At 39.3% G+C, this 17792-nt stretch overlaps 1 protein-coding gene across 1 annotated transcript in view; it reads left to right on the top strand.

Moving 5' to 3' along the window:
- The window catches only part of LOC150088278 (protein adenylyltransferase SelO, mitochondrial-like), a 471795-nt gene that overhangs the window by 17620 nt on the left and 436383 nt on the right, over positions 1 to 17792 (top strand). The window contains exon 3 of the mRNA XM_090370666.1: positions 12276 to 12421. Coding sequence (XP_090226792.1) covers positions 12276 to 12421 — 146 coding nt within the window. The remainder of the gene's footprint in view (positions 1 to 12275; positions 12422 to 17792) is intronic.

The raw sequence follows: 17792 nt of genomic DNA, 5'->3' as shown, positions 1-17792 counted from the left end.
AGCAAGAGGAAGAATCCCATCCGTATTGAGCACTCAAACCATTCAAGGCTTTATACACCTCAATCAGATCACCTCACAGATACTTCGTCTCTAGACACTGCAATTTGAAAAACTGATGCCTTTCTTCATAAGAGCAACCCTTTGTAAACCTCAACTGAACTAAAAATAACTACAATGTTATATCTTTTCTCTTTTCAAGCTGACTTTTAGCATTAGTAGAGGCACATGATGCAAGAAAGCAAGCTTATACATCATTAGCCAAGGAAAAAAAAAAAAAAAACCTTCCCATTTCACTGATCCATTCATTCCAAATGTTTGTTTTGTTCTGCTTTGAATTTATTTAAGCTATCAACTTCCACAACAACAGATGGAAGTTTGTTCCAGCAATCAACTATCTGCTGGCTAAAGGCAAGCTTCCACACATTTATTCTGCAACTGTCTTTCTTCAGTTTGAATCTGCCCCAACAGTTTGTAATCTGAGCAAGAGGAAGAATCCCATCAGCATTGGCCTGATTGATCCATTTAAGGCCTTTTACACCTCAATCAGATCGTCTCGTAGGTGCCTAGTCTCCAGAAGCTGCAATTTGCAGAACTTAAGCCTTTCTTCATAAGAGCACCTCTTTGTTCTCTTCACCGGTCTTGTTGCTCTTCTCTCTACTCGTTCTAGCAACTCTACATCCTTCTTAAAATGAGGCTTCCAGACCAGTACGCAAGTCTCAAGGTGTGGCCTGACCATTGCCTTATACAAGGGGATAATCACCTCCTTATCACTGGTATGGCCTTAGTTGCTAATGCTCTTAAAAACCAAATAATAAGAATAACAACAACAACAGTTGTCACTTCTCAGCCCATTTATCCAACTTTTCAAGATCCTGTTGCAGCAGCATCATACTGTCATTACTTTTATTAACAATCCTGCCAAATTTTGACATTCAGCTTGATAGATACCATCATCAATATCACTAATAAATATACAAAACAACAATGGACTCAACACCGAACCCTGGGGAGGAAACCAATAATAACATTAGTCCACATAGAGTAATATCTATTGATTACCACTCTCTGTCTTCACCCACTCAATCATTCGTTTATCCATCGTAGCAAATTGTCCTTAATGCCATACTTGTACAGTAGTCCATGTGCAACATATCAAAAGCTTTCCTGAAACTTGAGTATATGATATCAAAATTATTTTTTGCATCCAGTTCCTTTGTGACCACACCATAGTATTCAATCAAATTGGTCAGACAAGACATCCCCTTGACAAACCCATGCAGTGTCTGAATTATTACTGCTGTCTTGTCTAGATGATCCTGCAATGCTTCTTTAATCAGTGACTCCATTATTTTCTCTGGAACAGAAGTCAAACTAACACATCTGTAATTACTTGTCACCCTTTTTGATCCCCTTTGTGGCCGACCGGGCTAGCCGAGTGGGTAAAGTACCTGCCCGGCAACACAAATGTCGCGGGTTCGATTCCCGCCTCGGGCTTGGATCAAAGTACTGCAAAAACCTTGGGAGGTACAATATGGCCACAGAAGCCGATGCGCCAACAACTACCAAATCAAAAAAAAAAAAAAAAAAAAAAAAGATCCCCTTTGTGAATTGGAGCATTATTCAGCATTATCCTCTTTGATCCCCTTTGTGAATTGGAGCATAATTCAGCATTAGCATTATTAGAGGCATTTGATGCAAGAAAGCAAGCTTATGCAGCATCACCCAAAAAAAAAAAAAAAACCCACTTTCACTTCACCCCTCTGTTCGTTCAAAATACCTGTCCAGCTGAGCCTTATTTAGGCTATCAACCTCCACTACAAGGGATGGAAGTCTGTTCCACCAACCAACCACCCGCTGGCTAAAGGAAAATTTCCGCACGTCTATCCTACATCTGTCTTTCCTCAATTTGAATTTATGCCCTCTCAGGTGATTATTCTGAGCTAGAGGAAGAATCCCATCAGCATTGAGCATGCTCAAACCATTCAAGTCTTTATACACCTCTATCAGATTACCTCGCTGGTGCCTAGTCTCCAGACGCTGTAATTTGCAAAACTTAAGCCTTTCTTCGTAAGAGCACCCCTTTGTTCCATTCACTAATCTTGTTGCCCTTCTCTGTACTCGTTCCAGCAGCTCTACATCCTTCTTGAAATGAGGCCTCCAGACCTGTATACAGTACTCTAGGTGTGGCCTGACCATTGCCTTATACAAGGGAATAATCACCTCCTTATCCCTGCTGGAAAAATTCCTGTATATCATTGACAATACTCCATGAGCTACTCCTGCAGCCCGTCTGCACTGCTCAGAAAACTTCATATCTGCCTGCACAACCACCCCCAGGTCCCTTTCATTCTCTACCACTGTCAGTGTAGTACCACAGAGTTGATACGTTTCTCTGGGGTTGCTGTTTCCCATGTGTAGTACTTTACATTTGTCAATGTTAAACTTCATTTGCCACCTCTCAGCCCATCTGCTCAACCTTTTCAGATCCTGTTGCAGCAGCAAAGTGTCAGTAGTGTCCTTGACAACCCTGCCAACCTTTGTATCGTCTGCAAACCTGGACATTAAGCTTGATATACCATCATCAATGTCATTTATAAATACAGAAAACAATAATGGACCCAACACTGAGCCCTGAGGGACTCCACTAATAACATTAGTCCACGATGAGCAGTGTCCATTGATTACCACTCTCTGTCTTCTCCCCGTCAACCACCCCTTTATCCATAGCAACAATTTGCCTCCAATGTCACACTGCTCCAATTTGTGTAGCAGTCTTCCATGTGCAACAGTATCAAAAGCCTTTTTAACATCCAAGTATATAATATCAAAGCTATTCCCTGCATACAGTTCTTTTGTGACTGCATCATAATATCCAATCAAATTGGTCAGGCAAGACTTCCCCTTAACAAAACCATGCTGTGTCCGAACTATAATTGAAGTCTTGTCTAAATGATCCTGCAGTGCTTCTTTAACCAGTACCTCCATTAATTTTCTTGGAACAGAAGTTAAGCTCACAGGTCTATAATTATTTGTGTCAGCCTTTGATCCTCCTTTGTGAATTGGGGTCACATTTGCACATTTCCAGTCCATTTCCAGTGGTTCATTTACCTCCCCTGAATCCAAGGACGCTCTCATAATTATGGCTAAGGGTTTGCTTACTTCCTTTGCCTGCCTCCTTTAATATAACTGGATAGATCCCATCCACCCCGGGTGCCTTTCTTGTGTTTATCTTCAACAGTTTCTCCTCCACTTTACTCCCAGTGATTTCAAGATTCTGTAGCTTACTATTAGAGTTTATTATTATTATTATTATTATTAGCCACATGGTACAAGGAAGCCTGAGGCTTATGCTGCACCAGCCAAAAAAAAAAAAAAAAAAAAATTCCTGAGTTACCCTCTGAGAGAGAGAGAGAGAGAGAGAGAGAGAGAGAGAGAGAGAGAGAGAGAGAGAGAGAGAGAGAAGGAAATAGAAAGGAACCACCAAGAAAGAGATTTGAATACACCTCTGGCATTCCCCTCGCTGAATAACTCCTCATGTGTGAATGTCGATGCAAAATATTCATTTAGTTTGTTAGCTACCTGAGCAGGGTCATCAACAGTTGACCCATCAATATCAAGTGGACCAATCTGATTCATCCCCTTCCTTCTAGAGTTTACATAAGTAAAGAACTCTTTGCTGTTTTTCTTTGCATCCCTTGCCAAGGATTTCTCGTAATCTGCCTTCGCCTGCCTAACCTCCTTTGTAACTTGGTTGCATATCAACTTGTATCTATCATAGGCTTCTGTGTCGTGTGTTAATTTGTAAGTATCCCATGCATTTTTCTTCTCTGCCATATGCCTCATTAGTTCATCTGACATCCATTGTGGCCTAAACCTTGAACAATATTTCTTAGTTGGTATGTAAAGCCTAGTAGCTTCCAAGATTAATTCTTTGAATGCTTCCCATTTTGAATTTGCTGTTGGTAACATCGTCAGTTGGTCCCACTGTATAGAATTTAAATACTGTCTCAGTCCATCGTAGTCGCCTTTACGGAAGCAATAACCATTCCCTTTACCCCTAATGGTAGTTACCTCTTTGAGTAAATCCCACTTCAGCACACTGTGATCACTGCCACCTAGTGGTTCATTTATCTGCAGATTCTTAATGCATGAAGAATCACTGCTGATAATCAAATCAAGAGTATTACTCCCTCTAGTTGCCTCCCGAACATGCTGATGTAGAAAACAATCATCCAATAAATCCACAAAAGCCCTGCTAGTGTGTGAGTGACCAGCCCCCAAATTCCAGTCAATATCTGGGAAATTAAAATCTCCCATTATAAGACTCTCTGATTTACTGGCCCACTCTATTTCCCTGTTCAGTTTTTTATTATACTCATCAGAGTCATTAGGCCTATAACACACTCCTACTCTCAATTTTGATCTCCCAATGCTTATGTCACACCAAACAGACTCAACACTGCACTGTCCAGCGATGTCGACTGGCTTCACTTCCTTGGTTTTTATGTGTTTCTTAACTAATAGCATAACCCCTCCCCCCTTCCTATCCTGTCTATCCTTTCTGTAGACGTTGTACTCCCCAAATTGCAGTTCTGCATCCCTTATATCTGTGTGACACTACGTCTCTGATATCCCAACAATATCTGCCTTTGATGTTTTGAGCAATACCTCAAATTCATCAAATTTATTAACCCTCGAAGGAACTAAATTGAGGGGCCCATCAAGCTCTCAGCTGCCCACATCAACGCCAGAGCTTGCACTTGGTCATCGTGAAACACAGCGGCAACCCCCAAGGCAGAATGCGCTGGTCCCCAAGGAACTAGTAGTTGTTGGTGACTCTATTGTCAGGGAAACGGGGAACATGCTTTGTAAAAAGGATAGGTGGAACAGGACCAGGGTATGTCTGCCAGGGGCAAAGGTTGTGGAGCATGACGTTGTAGAGCAGATATCATCTTTTAAGGTAATAAAAGGTGATATAGTTGTACACGTGGGCACTAACGATATCAAGAGTAGGAGACCGGCAGAATTGCTTAACAAGTACAGGTCACTGTTGAAAAAAAGCTGTGAAATAGGGTTGAATTTGAAAGTGTCTGCAATTCTGCCCAGACACGCTAGGAGGGAGTATATGATGAGAGCCTTGTCGATCAATTCGGCCCTGGAAAGATTGTGCAAGGCTCAAGGGGTAGAATTTTTTTCAGCCTGGACTGTACTTGTTAACAGGAGGGGTTGCTTCTACAGGGATGGGATACATTTAAATAGAAAGGGTGCAAGAATATTTGCTGATGCTATCGAGGCAGTGTTAGGTGGGTCGGAAAACTGCTAGCTTGGGGGGGGGATACAAAGACAAATAGATTAACAGTAGCCACTGACAGAGGTGAAAGAGATTCTTGCACTGCTTCTATTGGAATGAGCAGAAGCCTGAAAAACAAGATTCAGGATGTTTCAGAAACTGCTGGGAGTCATTGCGGTACAAGTAAACACATGGTTTGTGTTAGGGTAGCTAAGAATAGAAATAGGTGCATGTATACTTGCGTGTACACCAATGCTAGGAGTTTAGTAAATAAATTTGATGAATTTGAGGTATTGCTCAAAACATCAAAGGCAGATATTGTTGGGATATCAGAGACTTGGTGTCACACAGATATAAGGAATGCAGAACTGCAATTTGGGGAGTACAACGTCTACAGAAAAGATAGACTGGATAGGAAGGGAGGAGGGGTTATGCTATTAGTTAAGAAATACATAAAATCCAAGGGAGTGAAGCCAGTGGACATCGCTGGACAGTGCAGTGTCGAGTCAGTTTGGTGTGACATAAACATTGGGAGATCAAAATTGAGAGTAGGAGTGTGCTATAGGCCTAATGACTCTGATGAGTATAATAAGAAACTGTACAGGGAAATAGAGTGGGCCAGTAAATCAGAGAGTCTTATAATGGGAGATTTTAATTTCCCAGATATTGACTGGAATTTGTGGGCTGGTCACTCACACACTAGCAAGGCTTTTGTGGATTTATTGGATGATTGTTTTCTACATCAGCATGTTCGGGAGGCAACTAGAGGGAGGAATACTCTTGATTTGATTATCAGCAGTGATTCTTCATGCATTAAGAATCTGCAGATAAATGAACCACTAGGTGGCAGTGATCACAGTGTGCTGAAGTGGGATTTACTCAAAGAGGTAACTACCATTAGGGGTAAAGGGAAGGGTTATTGCTTTCGTAAAGGCGACTACGATGGAATGAGACAGTATTTAAATTCTATACAGTGGGACCAACTGATGATGTTACCAACAGTAAATGCAAAATGGGAAGCATTCAAAGAACTTATCTTGGAAGCTACTAGACTTTACATACCAACTAAGAAATATTGTTCAAGGCTTAGGCCTAAATGGATGTCAGATGAACTGATGAGGCATATGGCAGAGAAGAAACATGCATGGGATACATACAAATTAACACAAGACCCAGAAACCTATGATAGATACAAGTTGATCTGTAACCAAGTTACAAAGGAGGTTAGGCAGGCGAAGGCAGATTATGAGAAATCTTTGGCAAGGGATGCAAAGAAAAACAACAAAGCATTCTTTACTTCTGTAAACTCTAGAAGGAAGGGGATGAATCAAATTGGTCCACTTCATATCGATGGGTCAACTGTTAATGATCATGCTCAGGTATCTAAGAAACTAAATGAATATTTTGCATCGACATTCACACATGAGGAGTTATTTAGCGAGGGGAAAGCCAGAGGTGTATTCAACTCTAGCAGTAAGCTAGAGAATCTTGTAATAACTGAGAGTAAAGTGGAGGAGAAATTGTTGAAGATAAACACAAGAAAGGCACCTGGGGTAGATGGGATCTATCCAGTTATATTAAAGGAGGCAGCAAAGGAAGTAAGCAAACCCTTAGCCATAATTATGAGAGCTTCCTTGGACTCAGGGGAGGTACCCATAGACTGGAGATGTGCAAATGTGACCCCAATTCACAAAGGAGGATCAAAAGCTGACACAAGCAATTATAGACCTGTGAGTTTAACTTCTGTTCCAGGAAAATTAATGGAGGCACTAGTTAAAGAAGCACTGCAGGATTATTTAGACAAGACTTCAGTTATAGCTGGGACAGAGCATGGTTTTGTTAAGGGGAAGTCTTGCCTGACCAATTTGATTGGATACTATGATGCAGTCACAAAGGAACTGGATGCAGGGAATAACTTTGATATTATATACTTGGATCTTAGAAAGGCTTTTGATACTGTTGCACATGGAAGACTGCTGCGCAAATTGGAGCAGTGTAACATTGGAGGCAAATTGCTGCTGTGGGTAAAGGGCTGGCTGAGGGGGAGAAGACAGAGAGTGGTAATCAATGGACACTGCTCGTCGTGGACTAATGTTATTAGTGGCATCCCTCAGGGCTCAGTGTTGGGTCCATTATTGTTTTCTGTATTCATAAATGATATTGATGATGGTATATCAAGCTTAATGTCGAAGTTTGCAGACGATACAAAGGTAGGCAGGGTTGTCAAGGACACTACTGACACTATGCTGCTGCAACAGGATCTGGAAAGATTGAGCAGATGGGCTGAGAGGTGGCAAATGAAGTTTAACATTGACAAATGTAAAGTACTACACATGGGAAACAGCAACCGCAGAGCAACGTATCAACTCTGTGGTACTACACTGACAGTGGTAGAGAATGAAAGGGACCTTGGGGTGGTTGTGCAGGCATATATGAAGTTCTCTGAGCAGTGCAGACGGGCTGCAAGAGTAGCTCATGGTGTATTGTCAATGATATATAGGAATTTTTCTAGAAGGGATAAGGAGGTAATTATTCCCTTGTATAAGGCAATGGTCAGGGCACACCTAGAGTACTGTATACAGGCCCGGAGGCCTCATTTCAAGAAGGATGTAGAGCTGCTGGAACGAGTACAGAGAAGGGCAACAAGATTAGTGAATGGAACAAAGGGGTGCTCTTACGAAGAAAGGCTTAAGATTTGCAAATTACAGTGTCTGGAGACTAGGCACCAGCGAGGTGATCTGATAGAGGTGTATAAAGCATTGAATGGTTTGAGCATGCTCAATGCTGATGTGATTCTTCCTCTCACTCAGAATAATAACCCGAGAGGGCATAAATTCAAATTGAGGAAAGACAGATGTAGGATAGACGTGCGGTAATTTGCCTTTAGCCAGCGTGTGGTTGGTTGGTGGAACAGACTTCCATCCCTTGTCGTGGAAGTTGATAGCCTAAATAAGTTAAAGCTCAGCTGGACAGGTATTTTGAACAAACAGAGGGGTGAAGTGGGAGTGGTTTTTTTTTTTTTTTTTTTGGCTGATGCTGCATAAGCTTGCTTTCTTGCATCAAATGCCTCTACTAATGCTAATGCTAAACTCCTAGCATTGGTGTACACGCAAGTATACCTGCACCTGTTTCTATTCTTAGCTACCCTAACACAACCCATGTGTTTACTTGTACCGCAATGGCTCCCAGCAGTCTCTGAAATATTATGCATCTTGTTTTTCAGGCTTCTGCTCATTCTAATAGAAGCAGTGCAAGAATCTCTTTCACCTCTGCCAGTGGCTACTATCAATTTATTGGTCTATGTCTCCCCCCAAGCTAGCAGTTTTCCGACCCACCTAACACTGCCTCGATAGCATCAGCAAATATTCTTGCACCCTTTCTATTTAAGTGTATTCCATCCCTGTAGAAGCAATCTCTCCTGTTAACAAGTACAGTCCAGGCTGAAAAAAATTCTACCCCTTGAGCCTTGCACAATCTTTCCAGGGCCGAATTGATCGAACAGGCTCTCATCATATACTCCCTCCTATCGTGTCTGGTCAGAATTGCAGATACTTTCAAATTCAACCCTAATTCTTGGCTTTTGTTCAACAGTGACATGTACTTGTTAAGTAATTCTGCCGGTCTGGAGATACATTTGCACGTCCCCAGTCCATTGGACTTCCCCTGAATCCAGGGATGCTCTCATAATTATGGCTAAGAGTTTGATTACTTCCTTTGCCACCTCCTTTAATATAACGGGATAAACGCACGGTACCTTTCTTACGTTTAACTTCAACGATTTCCCCTGCACTTTGCTCTCGGTTATTACAAAATCATTTAACACCCTGTTACAGTTTGATAAACATCTTGGCCCTCTCCTCTTTGAAAAACTTCTCATGCGTGGAATGCAGATGCAAAATGCATCTGCATTCCACACATTTGATACTGTTGCACAAATTGGAGCAGTGTGGCATTGGAGGCAAATTGCTGCTATGGATAAAGGGAATGTTGAGTGGAAGAAGACAGAGTGTGGTAATCAATGAACACAGCTCTTCATGGACTAATGTTATTAGTCTCCACTATTAGTCTCCCTCACAGTTCAGAGTTGTTTTCTGTATTTATAAATGATATAGATGATGGTATATCAGGCTTAATATCCAAGTTTGCAGACGATACGAAGGTTGGCAGTGTTGTTAATGACACTAATGACAGTATACTGCTGCAACAGGAGCTTGAAAAGTTGAGGAGATGGGCTGAGAGGTGGCAAATGAAGTTTAACATTGTCAAATGTAAAGTGCTACATACGGGAAGCAGTAATCCTAGAGTAACGTATCAACTCTGTGATACCGCACTGACAGTGGTAGAGAATGAAAAGGACTTGGGGGTAATTGTGCGGGCAAATATGAAGTTTTCTGTGCAGTGCAGACAGTCTGCAAGAGTAGCTCATGGTGTCTTGTCAGTGATATACAGAATTTTTCTAGCAGGGATAAGGAAGTGATTATCCTCTTGTATAAGGCAATGGTCAGACCACGCCTTGAATACTGTATACAGATCTGGAGGCCTCATTTTAAGAAGGATGTAGAGCTGTTGGAACGAGTACAGAGAAGAGCAACAAGATAAATGAATGGAACAATGGGGTTCTCTTATGAAGAAAGGCTTAAGTTTTGCAAATTACAGTTTCTGGAGACTAGGCACCTGTGAGGTGATCTGATTGAGGTGTATAAAGTCTTGAATGGTTTGAGCATGCTCTATGCCGGTGGGATTCTTCCTTTTGCTCAGAATAATTGCCTGAGAGGGCATGAATTCAAATTGAGGAAAGACGGTTGTAGGATAGATGTGTAGAAGTTTGCCTTTAGCCAGCGGGTGGTTGATTGCCGGAATAAACTTCCATCTGTCGTTGTAGAAGTTGATAGCTTAAATAGATTCAAGGCAGAACTAGAAAACATTTGGAGCGAGTGGATGGGTGAAATGAGAAGTCTTTTTTTTTTCCTGGCTGATGCTATATATGCTTGCATCATGTGCCTTTGCTAATGCTAACAACCCTGCCAACCTTTGTATTATCTGCAAACTTGGACATTAAACCTGATATACCTTCATCAATATCATTGATATATATACTAAACAACAATGGGCCCAACACCGAACCCTGGGGAACTACACTAATAACATTTGTTCACGAAGAGCAGTGCCCATTGATTACCACTTTCTGTTGTCTCCCACTCAACCATCCCTTTATCTATTGTAGCAGCTTACCCTTGATGCCATACCTATTCAATTTGTACAGCAGTTTTCTATGTGCAACAGTATCAAAAGCTTTCCTGCAATTCAAGTATATGATATAAAAATTGTTTTTTGCATTCAGTTCCTTTGTGATCACATCATAGTAAGCAATCAAATTGGTCAGACAAGACCTCCCTTTGACAAACCCATGCTGTGTCTTAACTATTACTGCAGTCTTGTCTAGATGATCCTGCAATGTTTCTTTAACCAGTGATTCCATTATTTTCTCCGGAACACAAGTTAAACTAACAGGTCTGTAGTTACTTGTGTCACCTTTTGAACCTCCTTTGTGAATTGGTGATACATTTGCACGCCTCCAGTCCATGGGGACCTCTCTTGAGTCCAAGGGAGCTCTCATAATTATGGCTAAGGGTTTGGTTACCTCCTTTGTTGCCTCCTCTAATATAACTGGATAGTTCCCATCCACCCCAGGTGCCTTCCTTATGTTTAACTTCAGCAATTTCTCCAATAACTTACCTCCCTTTTAGTGTTTGATAAACTTCTGGCACTCCCCTCATTGAATAACTCTTCGTTTGTGAATGTAGATGCAAAATACTCATTCAGTTTGATACTGGATGATCATGCTCAGCCACCTGAGCATGATCATCCAGCATGATCAATAGTCAACCCATCTATGTTAAGTGGTCCAATCTGATTCATCCCTTTCCTTCTACAGTTTACATAAGTAAAGAACTCCTTGCTGTTTTTCTTTGCATCCTTTGCCAAAGATTTCTCATAATCTGCCTTCACCCTTCCTATCCTCCTTTGTGACTTGATTACAGACTAGTTTATACCTGCCATAGTCTTCTGTATCGCCTGATACTTTATATGCATTGCATACATTCTTCTTCTCTGCCACTAGCCTCATTAACTCATCTGACATCTATTTAGGCCTAAACGTTGAGCAGTATTCCTTTTTTGGAATGAAAACCTAGTAGCCTCCAAAATTAATTCCCCGAAGGCTTCCCATTTAGAATTCGCTGTTGGTAACTTCATCACATGATCCCACTGTACAGAATTTAAAAACTGTCTGAGATCTCTGTAGTCAACTTTATGAAAGCAAAAGCACTTTCCTTTAGCCTTGATGGTAGTTTCCACATCAATACATTGTGATCACCATCGCCCAGTGGTTCCTTTATCTGGAGATTCTTAATGCATGAAGAATTACTACTGATAATCAGATCAAGAGTATTACTCCCTCTGGTTGCCTCTGGAACATGTTGCTGTTCGAGAGGCATTAGTATCATTAGCCGTATGGTGCAAGGAAGCCTGAAGCTTATGCTGCACCAGCCAAAAAAAAAATTTCCCACGTTAGCCTGAGAGAGAGAGAGAGTCAGAAGTAAAAGGGAATCGCCAAGGTGGCAAGAAAGAGAAGGATGATGATAAAATCTTCAAAAATGCTTTTACTAATTTTTTAAAAATTTCTTTATAGGGAGACTAACACTTCGCTATATGGGGTTAATTTTACATGTAGTTTCGTTTCAAGGTGCAATGTTTTGCAAAAAATTCATAATATAGAGAAATTCGTTAAATAGAAGTTCGTAATAGAGAAGTTCCACTGTATATATATAAAACAATAAAGGCAAGTAACATTTTTTTTTTTTTTTTGTTTATCTCATTAGCTTTGTTTCACTATGTTGAAGGGAACTTGATTGTGTTTTTTTTTTTTTTTTTTTTCTCTCTTCTGTTTTACTTTGTGTCTTAATATGATGATTTTTTTTTTTAGGTAATGCATTTTCTTGGAGTACCTACTACTAGAGCTGGCTCATGTGTGACTTCTGACAGTAAAGTAGCAAGAGATGTAAATTATGATGGTCATGCCATTCAGGAAAAATGCACAGTTGTTTTGAGGATTGCTCCAACTTTTATAAGGTATTAAAAAAAACACATTAGTCCTAAAATTAGTAGTACTAATAGCAAATGATGCAAGAAAGCAAACTTATATAGTATTAGACAAAAAAATATATATATACATATATACATACCGTATTTCCCCATGTATAAGACGCACCTTTTTTTGAAAAATTTGGGGTCTAAAAACTGGGTGCATCTTGTACAGTGGTTGTAGATTTTTTTACTTGCATTTCCCGCTTTTTCATGCTTGTTGTCTTTGCGCTCATTATTTCGCACTTGTTACTGGTATATTACATTACGTTTTGCCACGTTCTGCCCATAAATGGCTCAGAAAAGATTTTCGTACAGTGCTGAATTCAAGTTATGAGGAGTTGTATGAATTTTATGATGAATAAAACTTGAGTTCAGTAACTTTATGTAATACATGTTTTTTTTCAAATTTCGGGCCCCAAAATTAAGGTGCATCTTATACATGGGGAAATACGGTGTGTATATATATATATATATATATATATACAGACAGTAAACCCCCGCTATTTGCGGTATATGTATTCGCGGTTTTGCGTATTCTCGATCGCCGATTTAATATAAAATGAAACCTAAAAAAATGTGAATTTTAAAGCGCCATGAATATTTTCTGCCATAAAAAAACATGGGCGTGGCTAGAATTATCTTTCCCGATCTAAACAGCGCTCAGTGGGTAGGTGGGGGGGGAGAGGGGTGACAAAATCGTGAGCGTGGATGTTTCTCGCTAATCTTTGTTCAGTATGTGTTATGCGCTTGTCATGGAAGGTTTCGTCGTTTGCTTTTAATTTATACGCTTATAAATTGAATTAATTTATCAATTTGTAAATTGATATGCTTACAAAAATGATGAATCTACTGTTTTGCAGTGTAAAACAGACTTTTTCGAGCGTGTTAACAGAAGAAAGTGACTTTATTGTGGACAAGTTCTTTCTAACCCCTACAAAAATATGGCTACGAATAACAAGGGAAATGTGAAAAGATCAAAGCAGGTGATGATACATTAGCGAATAAAATTGAGTTATTAGACAAAATTTCTAATGGTGAAAGTGTCTCCTCAGTGGCAAATATTATAAAATCAATGAGTCAATGGTGCGATCAATCAAAAAACCAGAAGAAAAAATCCGCCGCAGTGTCCGTGAAAACGCGCTAATTGCTTCAAAAATTTGCTCTGTAACTCGTGATGTTAAATTAGAAAAAATGGAAAAAGCTTTAAATCTGTGGAGAGAAGACCGAACTCAAAATAAAATTCCGTTAAGTTCACTCATCATTCGTGAAAAGGCAAAACTCCTTTATCAACACTTTAGCGCAACTGGTGATAGCACTGGCGGGATAAGTTTTTTTGCTAGCAAAGGCGCTGGTTTGAAAGATTTGTTTGAAATTTCTAATAAATATTATATTTAATATTAAATTGTTTCTTATTTTCATTTCGATGCCATATGCTTGCATTTCACTATGTACATAGTCATAATATGAAGGTACATATAATACATACATAGACAAAATTTTAGACTAATTTTTCTTATATATTTCATACTTTGGAACGGAACCCCTTTATTACTATGGGAGCCATAACTCAGTATTCGCGCTTTCGTTATTCGCGACATTTCTCAGCAACGTAACCCCCGCTATTCGCGGGGGTTTACTGTGTATATATATATATATATATATATGTACAGTGCTTTTTTGTAAAAAAAATAGGTGCCAGTACTCATAAAAAATTTTTTTTCCCTGATATTGTTACTTTCGTAGTAATGTTTTTGGAATGAGAACAACAAATTTAGTATATTAACACACTTTATCAAGTATAAATTAATTATTCAAGTATATAGAGAAAAATAAGTAAAATGTGAATAAAATAAGTAAATAAATCGGTCAACTACTGAGTGCCAGGCACTCAGGATGACACGAATGGTCGTTAGTGTAGTATCTCAAATAGACAGCTTTATGGTAACTGAAAAGTTTTTGTACCCCAGCTTGGCCTAAAACTTAGGAAATAACGAAAACATTGTCTATTTGAATCTTTCCAGTTGTTGTGAATGCCAAGGGTGGGAGAAGCGACTCCGTCTTCTTCGTGGAGAAGTGATTATTAAAGTCTCGGGGGAGAAGCAACTGGCAGGTGAGGGCTGTGCAGGCGCCTCTCCACCGCCTCAACACTGGCGCTCTGAGTATCTCCTTGCCGGGACAACTCCAGCTTTGAAAAATGTTAAAAATACTTCTGGTCGCAAAATTTATAAATGACCTTTATAGAATTATTAACTAACTATTTAGCAACCTTTTTGTCACCAAAAAGGAGAGTTACTTAATACAAAGAGGTGCGCTATCGAAGTGCAATAAAAAATTGTTTTTTTAATTTTAACACAAAAATAGATGATAGATTTCAATCGGAATAGTTTTCCCGTGATAAGCATTGAATAATGCATAGCTAATGTGATTTTTAAATTTTTAGCTCCGTTAGCGACGGAAATAGAGGGGTACACAAAAAATTACTCACATTTTCCTGTCTGGCGCCGCCATTTTTAATTTTAAAAATATTTTAAAATTATATTTTAAACATACTCCTTGAGCTCTTTCCAACAGTGTAGCTATAGGTTGTCAGACAACATTTTTATCCCCCCACATTTTAGCCCCCCTCCATTTCTCAGACAAATTTTTGTCAACAATGTTCAATATGGTGTTATGTTGGCCCACTTGATGTGCAAACCAATGCAAAATTTCTAGTCAATAGGTTGAGTGGTTCCAGAGATACAATGCTGTCTCAGACGGACGGACAGGCAGACATTTTCAGGGTCCTTCATTAGACTATGGCCCCTAAAAATAATAAGTAAAAATAAATAACATAAGTAAAAATAATTTTATAATAAAGTTTTTGTAGAATATTCCAAATTTTTATTAAGTTTTCATCCGACATCCTATGCCGACTTCTTTTCTTCCTCTTTGTGTTTCGGTTGCTGAATGACGTTTCCGAAGCAGCCATGAATCGACATATTATGTTGGTTCGAAGCGGGTTAGCGGTGGTCATGCAATTTTAAGAAACAGCAGTGAAGAAACTGTTTTTGTCATCAACGAAGCTTTGGTTGGGCTGATGATTGTCAACCCAACCAGATGAATTGTCACAAATGAATCTGATTAGATTCATTTGTGAAAATCCTCATTCACATTCACTTGATGAAATTGGTATTGTACTCAGAGCATCCATCAAATTCTTGAATTCTTCCGAAACCATCTTTTCAATTAGATATCCACGAATTGCAATTAACTGTAACGTAACCTAATTGACAATTTTCTAACTTCATTTTCACCAAATGCTGACAATTCATGCTTAGAAGGTTTAATATCTTCGTTGTCATTGTTTTCCTTCTCTCATCATAGGTATTGTCACTAGTTCTTAAATTAGATTTTTTTTTTGAAACTGTCCAAAATGTCAGTGTCATTCGGGTGCTGTGACCATATAAACAGAGAAAGGGAAAAATGTTGATAACGCACTTCTGCTAAACAACAGATGATTATTTGTTGGGGTAAAAGAAAATCACTTTTCTAATTCTTCAACGGGGCACTTACAGTTGATTCACAGCAGTGTCCAACCTACGGCCCGCCCGGAAAGTGAACTAAAACAGCATTTTAAATTTTGTTAATTATCAAAAAAAATCTCATTAAATGTTTTGTTCAGTAAATGTAATTGTGTAATGTACTTAATAAAATTTTCGAATATTTTCAATTTTACTTTTACATGCAACACGATATGGAAAATGTAACACACTAAAGAAATCTAACTTTGAATTTTTTTGAATATGGCCCTTGTACGGGAAATGTTTGCACACCATGACAGAAGAAGGTGTACCAGAGCCTATTGGGAATACACCTTGATCTTCTCACTGCAGACCAGCGCGACTTCTCCGTATGTGGGACGGGTGGTCGGATAGTTTTTACCTGGTACCACTAAGTTGTAGAATGGTAATCCCTTCAGCTCTCTTAATTCACGCAGCAGCACTATTTGCCTGAATGCCAGAAATGCAAACAGGGCATACCGAGTTAATTCTCTCCTAATCCGTTCGCTATATGAAAATTTTTTCGCTCAACAGAAAATATTTTAAATGTAACTTCCAAGGGGAATTCAAAATAATTAAACAGAGGTCCGACTGAGTAATTTAGAATTATAAAAATGGTTATACAGTTTTATATAGAAAATATCATAACAATAGACAGTGAAAAATGTAAATTTAGTTAAATAATTTTAAGCTTATTTGAATAGTAGATAAACATGTGATAAAAATTTACAGAATATTACAAATATCAAAGTGCACAGCATCCAAACGTCACACGTCACTGTTAATAAAAGTGCCAGTGCGCCATACCATTGTGTACTGTCACAAAAAAAGCACTATACACATATACGCAGTCCAACCATCGGTAACCTCCAATAATTTGTCTCCCTTGAATTTATTCAACCCATCTGCTTCCACCACAACATATGGGAGCCTGTTCCAACAATCAACCACCTGCTGGCTGAATGGAGACCGCCACATATTAATACTGCAATCATCCTTCATCAGCTTGAATTTATGTCCCCTCATGTGTAGAGGCATATGATGCAAGAAAACAAGCTTATTTAGCACCAGCCAAAAAAAAAAAAAAAAAACTGGTGGAAGTTTGTTCCAGCAATCAACTACTTGCTGGCTAAAGGCAAATTTACGCACATCTATTTTTCCCTCACTTTCCTCATGCAAAGCACCATCTTTCTTCGATTTTAATTTATGCACCCTCAGGTGTGTAATCTGAGCAAGAGGAAGAATCCCATCAATATTGAGCTTGCTCAAATCATTCAAGGCCTTATACACCTCAATCAGATCACCTCACATGTGCCTAGTCTCTAGACCAGGTGATCTGAATGTTAATATCATTAACATTCAGCTTACTCAATCTATACAAGGCTTTAAAAGCCTCAGATGTCCACGCAGGTGTGCCTAGTCTCGAGATGCTGAAGTTTGCAGAACTGAAGCCTTTATAGGTAAGAGCACCCTTTCGTTCCCTTATCTGGTTGGTTGCCCTTCTCTGCACCTGTTCCAGCAGGTGTACATCCTTCCTAAAGTGAGGCCTTCAGACCTGTATATAGTACTCAAGATGTGGGCTCATAAAATAGGATAATTACCTCTTTATCCCTCCTATAAAAGTTTATATATATCATTGACAAAATGCCATGAGCTGCCCTAGCAGCATGTCTGCACTGCTCAAAGAATTTCCTGTCTGACTGCACAATTATCCCAGAGTAATTATGCTCTCAGGTCAGGTCTTTTTCATTCTCCACTACTCTGAGTGTAGTATCACACAATAGATAAGTTACTCTGGGGTTACTGCTACCCATGTG

Source organism: Mastigoproctus giganteus, chromosome 3 (assembly GCF_048544385.1).
Source record: "Mastigoproctus giganteus isolate SK-2022 chromosome 3, ASM4854438v1, whole genome shotgun sequence".
NCBI lineage: Eukaryota > Metazoa > Arthropoda > Arachnida > Uropygi > Thelyphonidae > Mastigoproctus > Mastigoproctus giganteus.
This window is presented reverse-complemented; position numbering and strand designations above follow the sequence as displayed.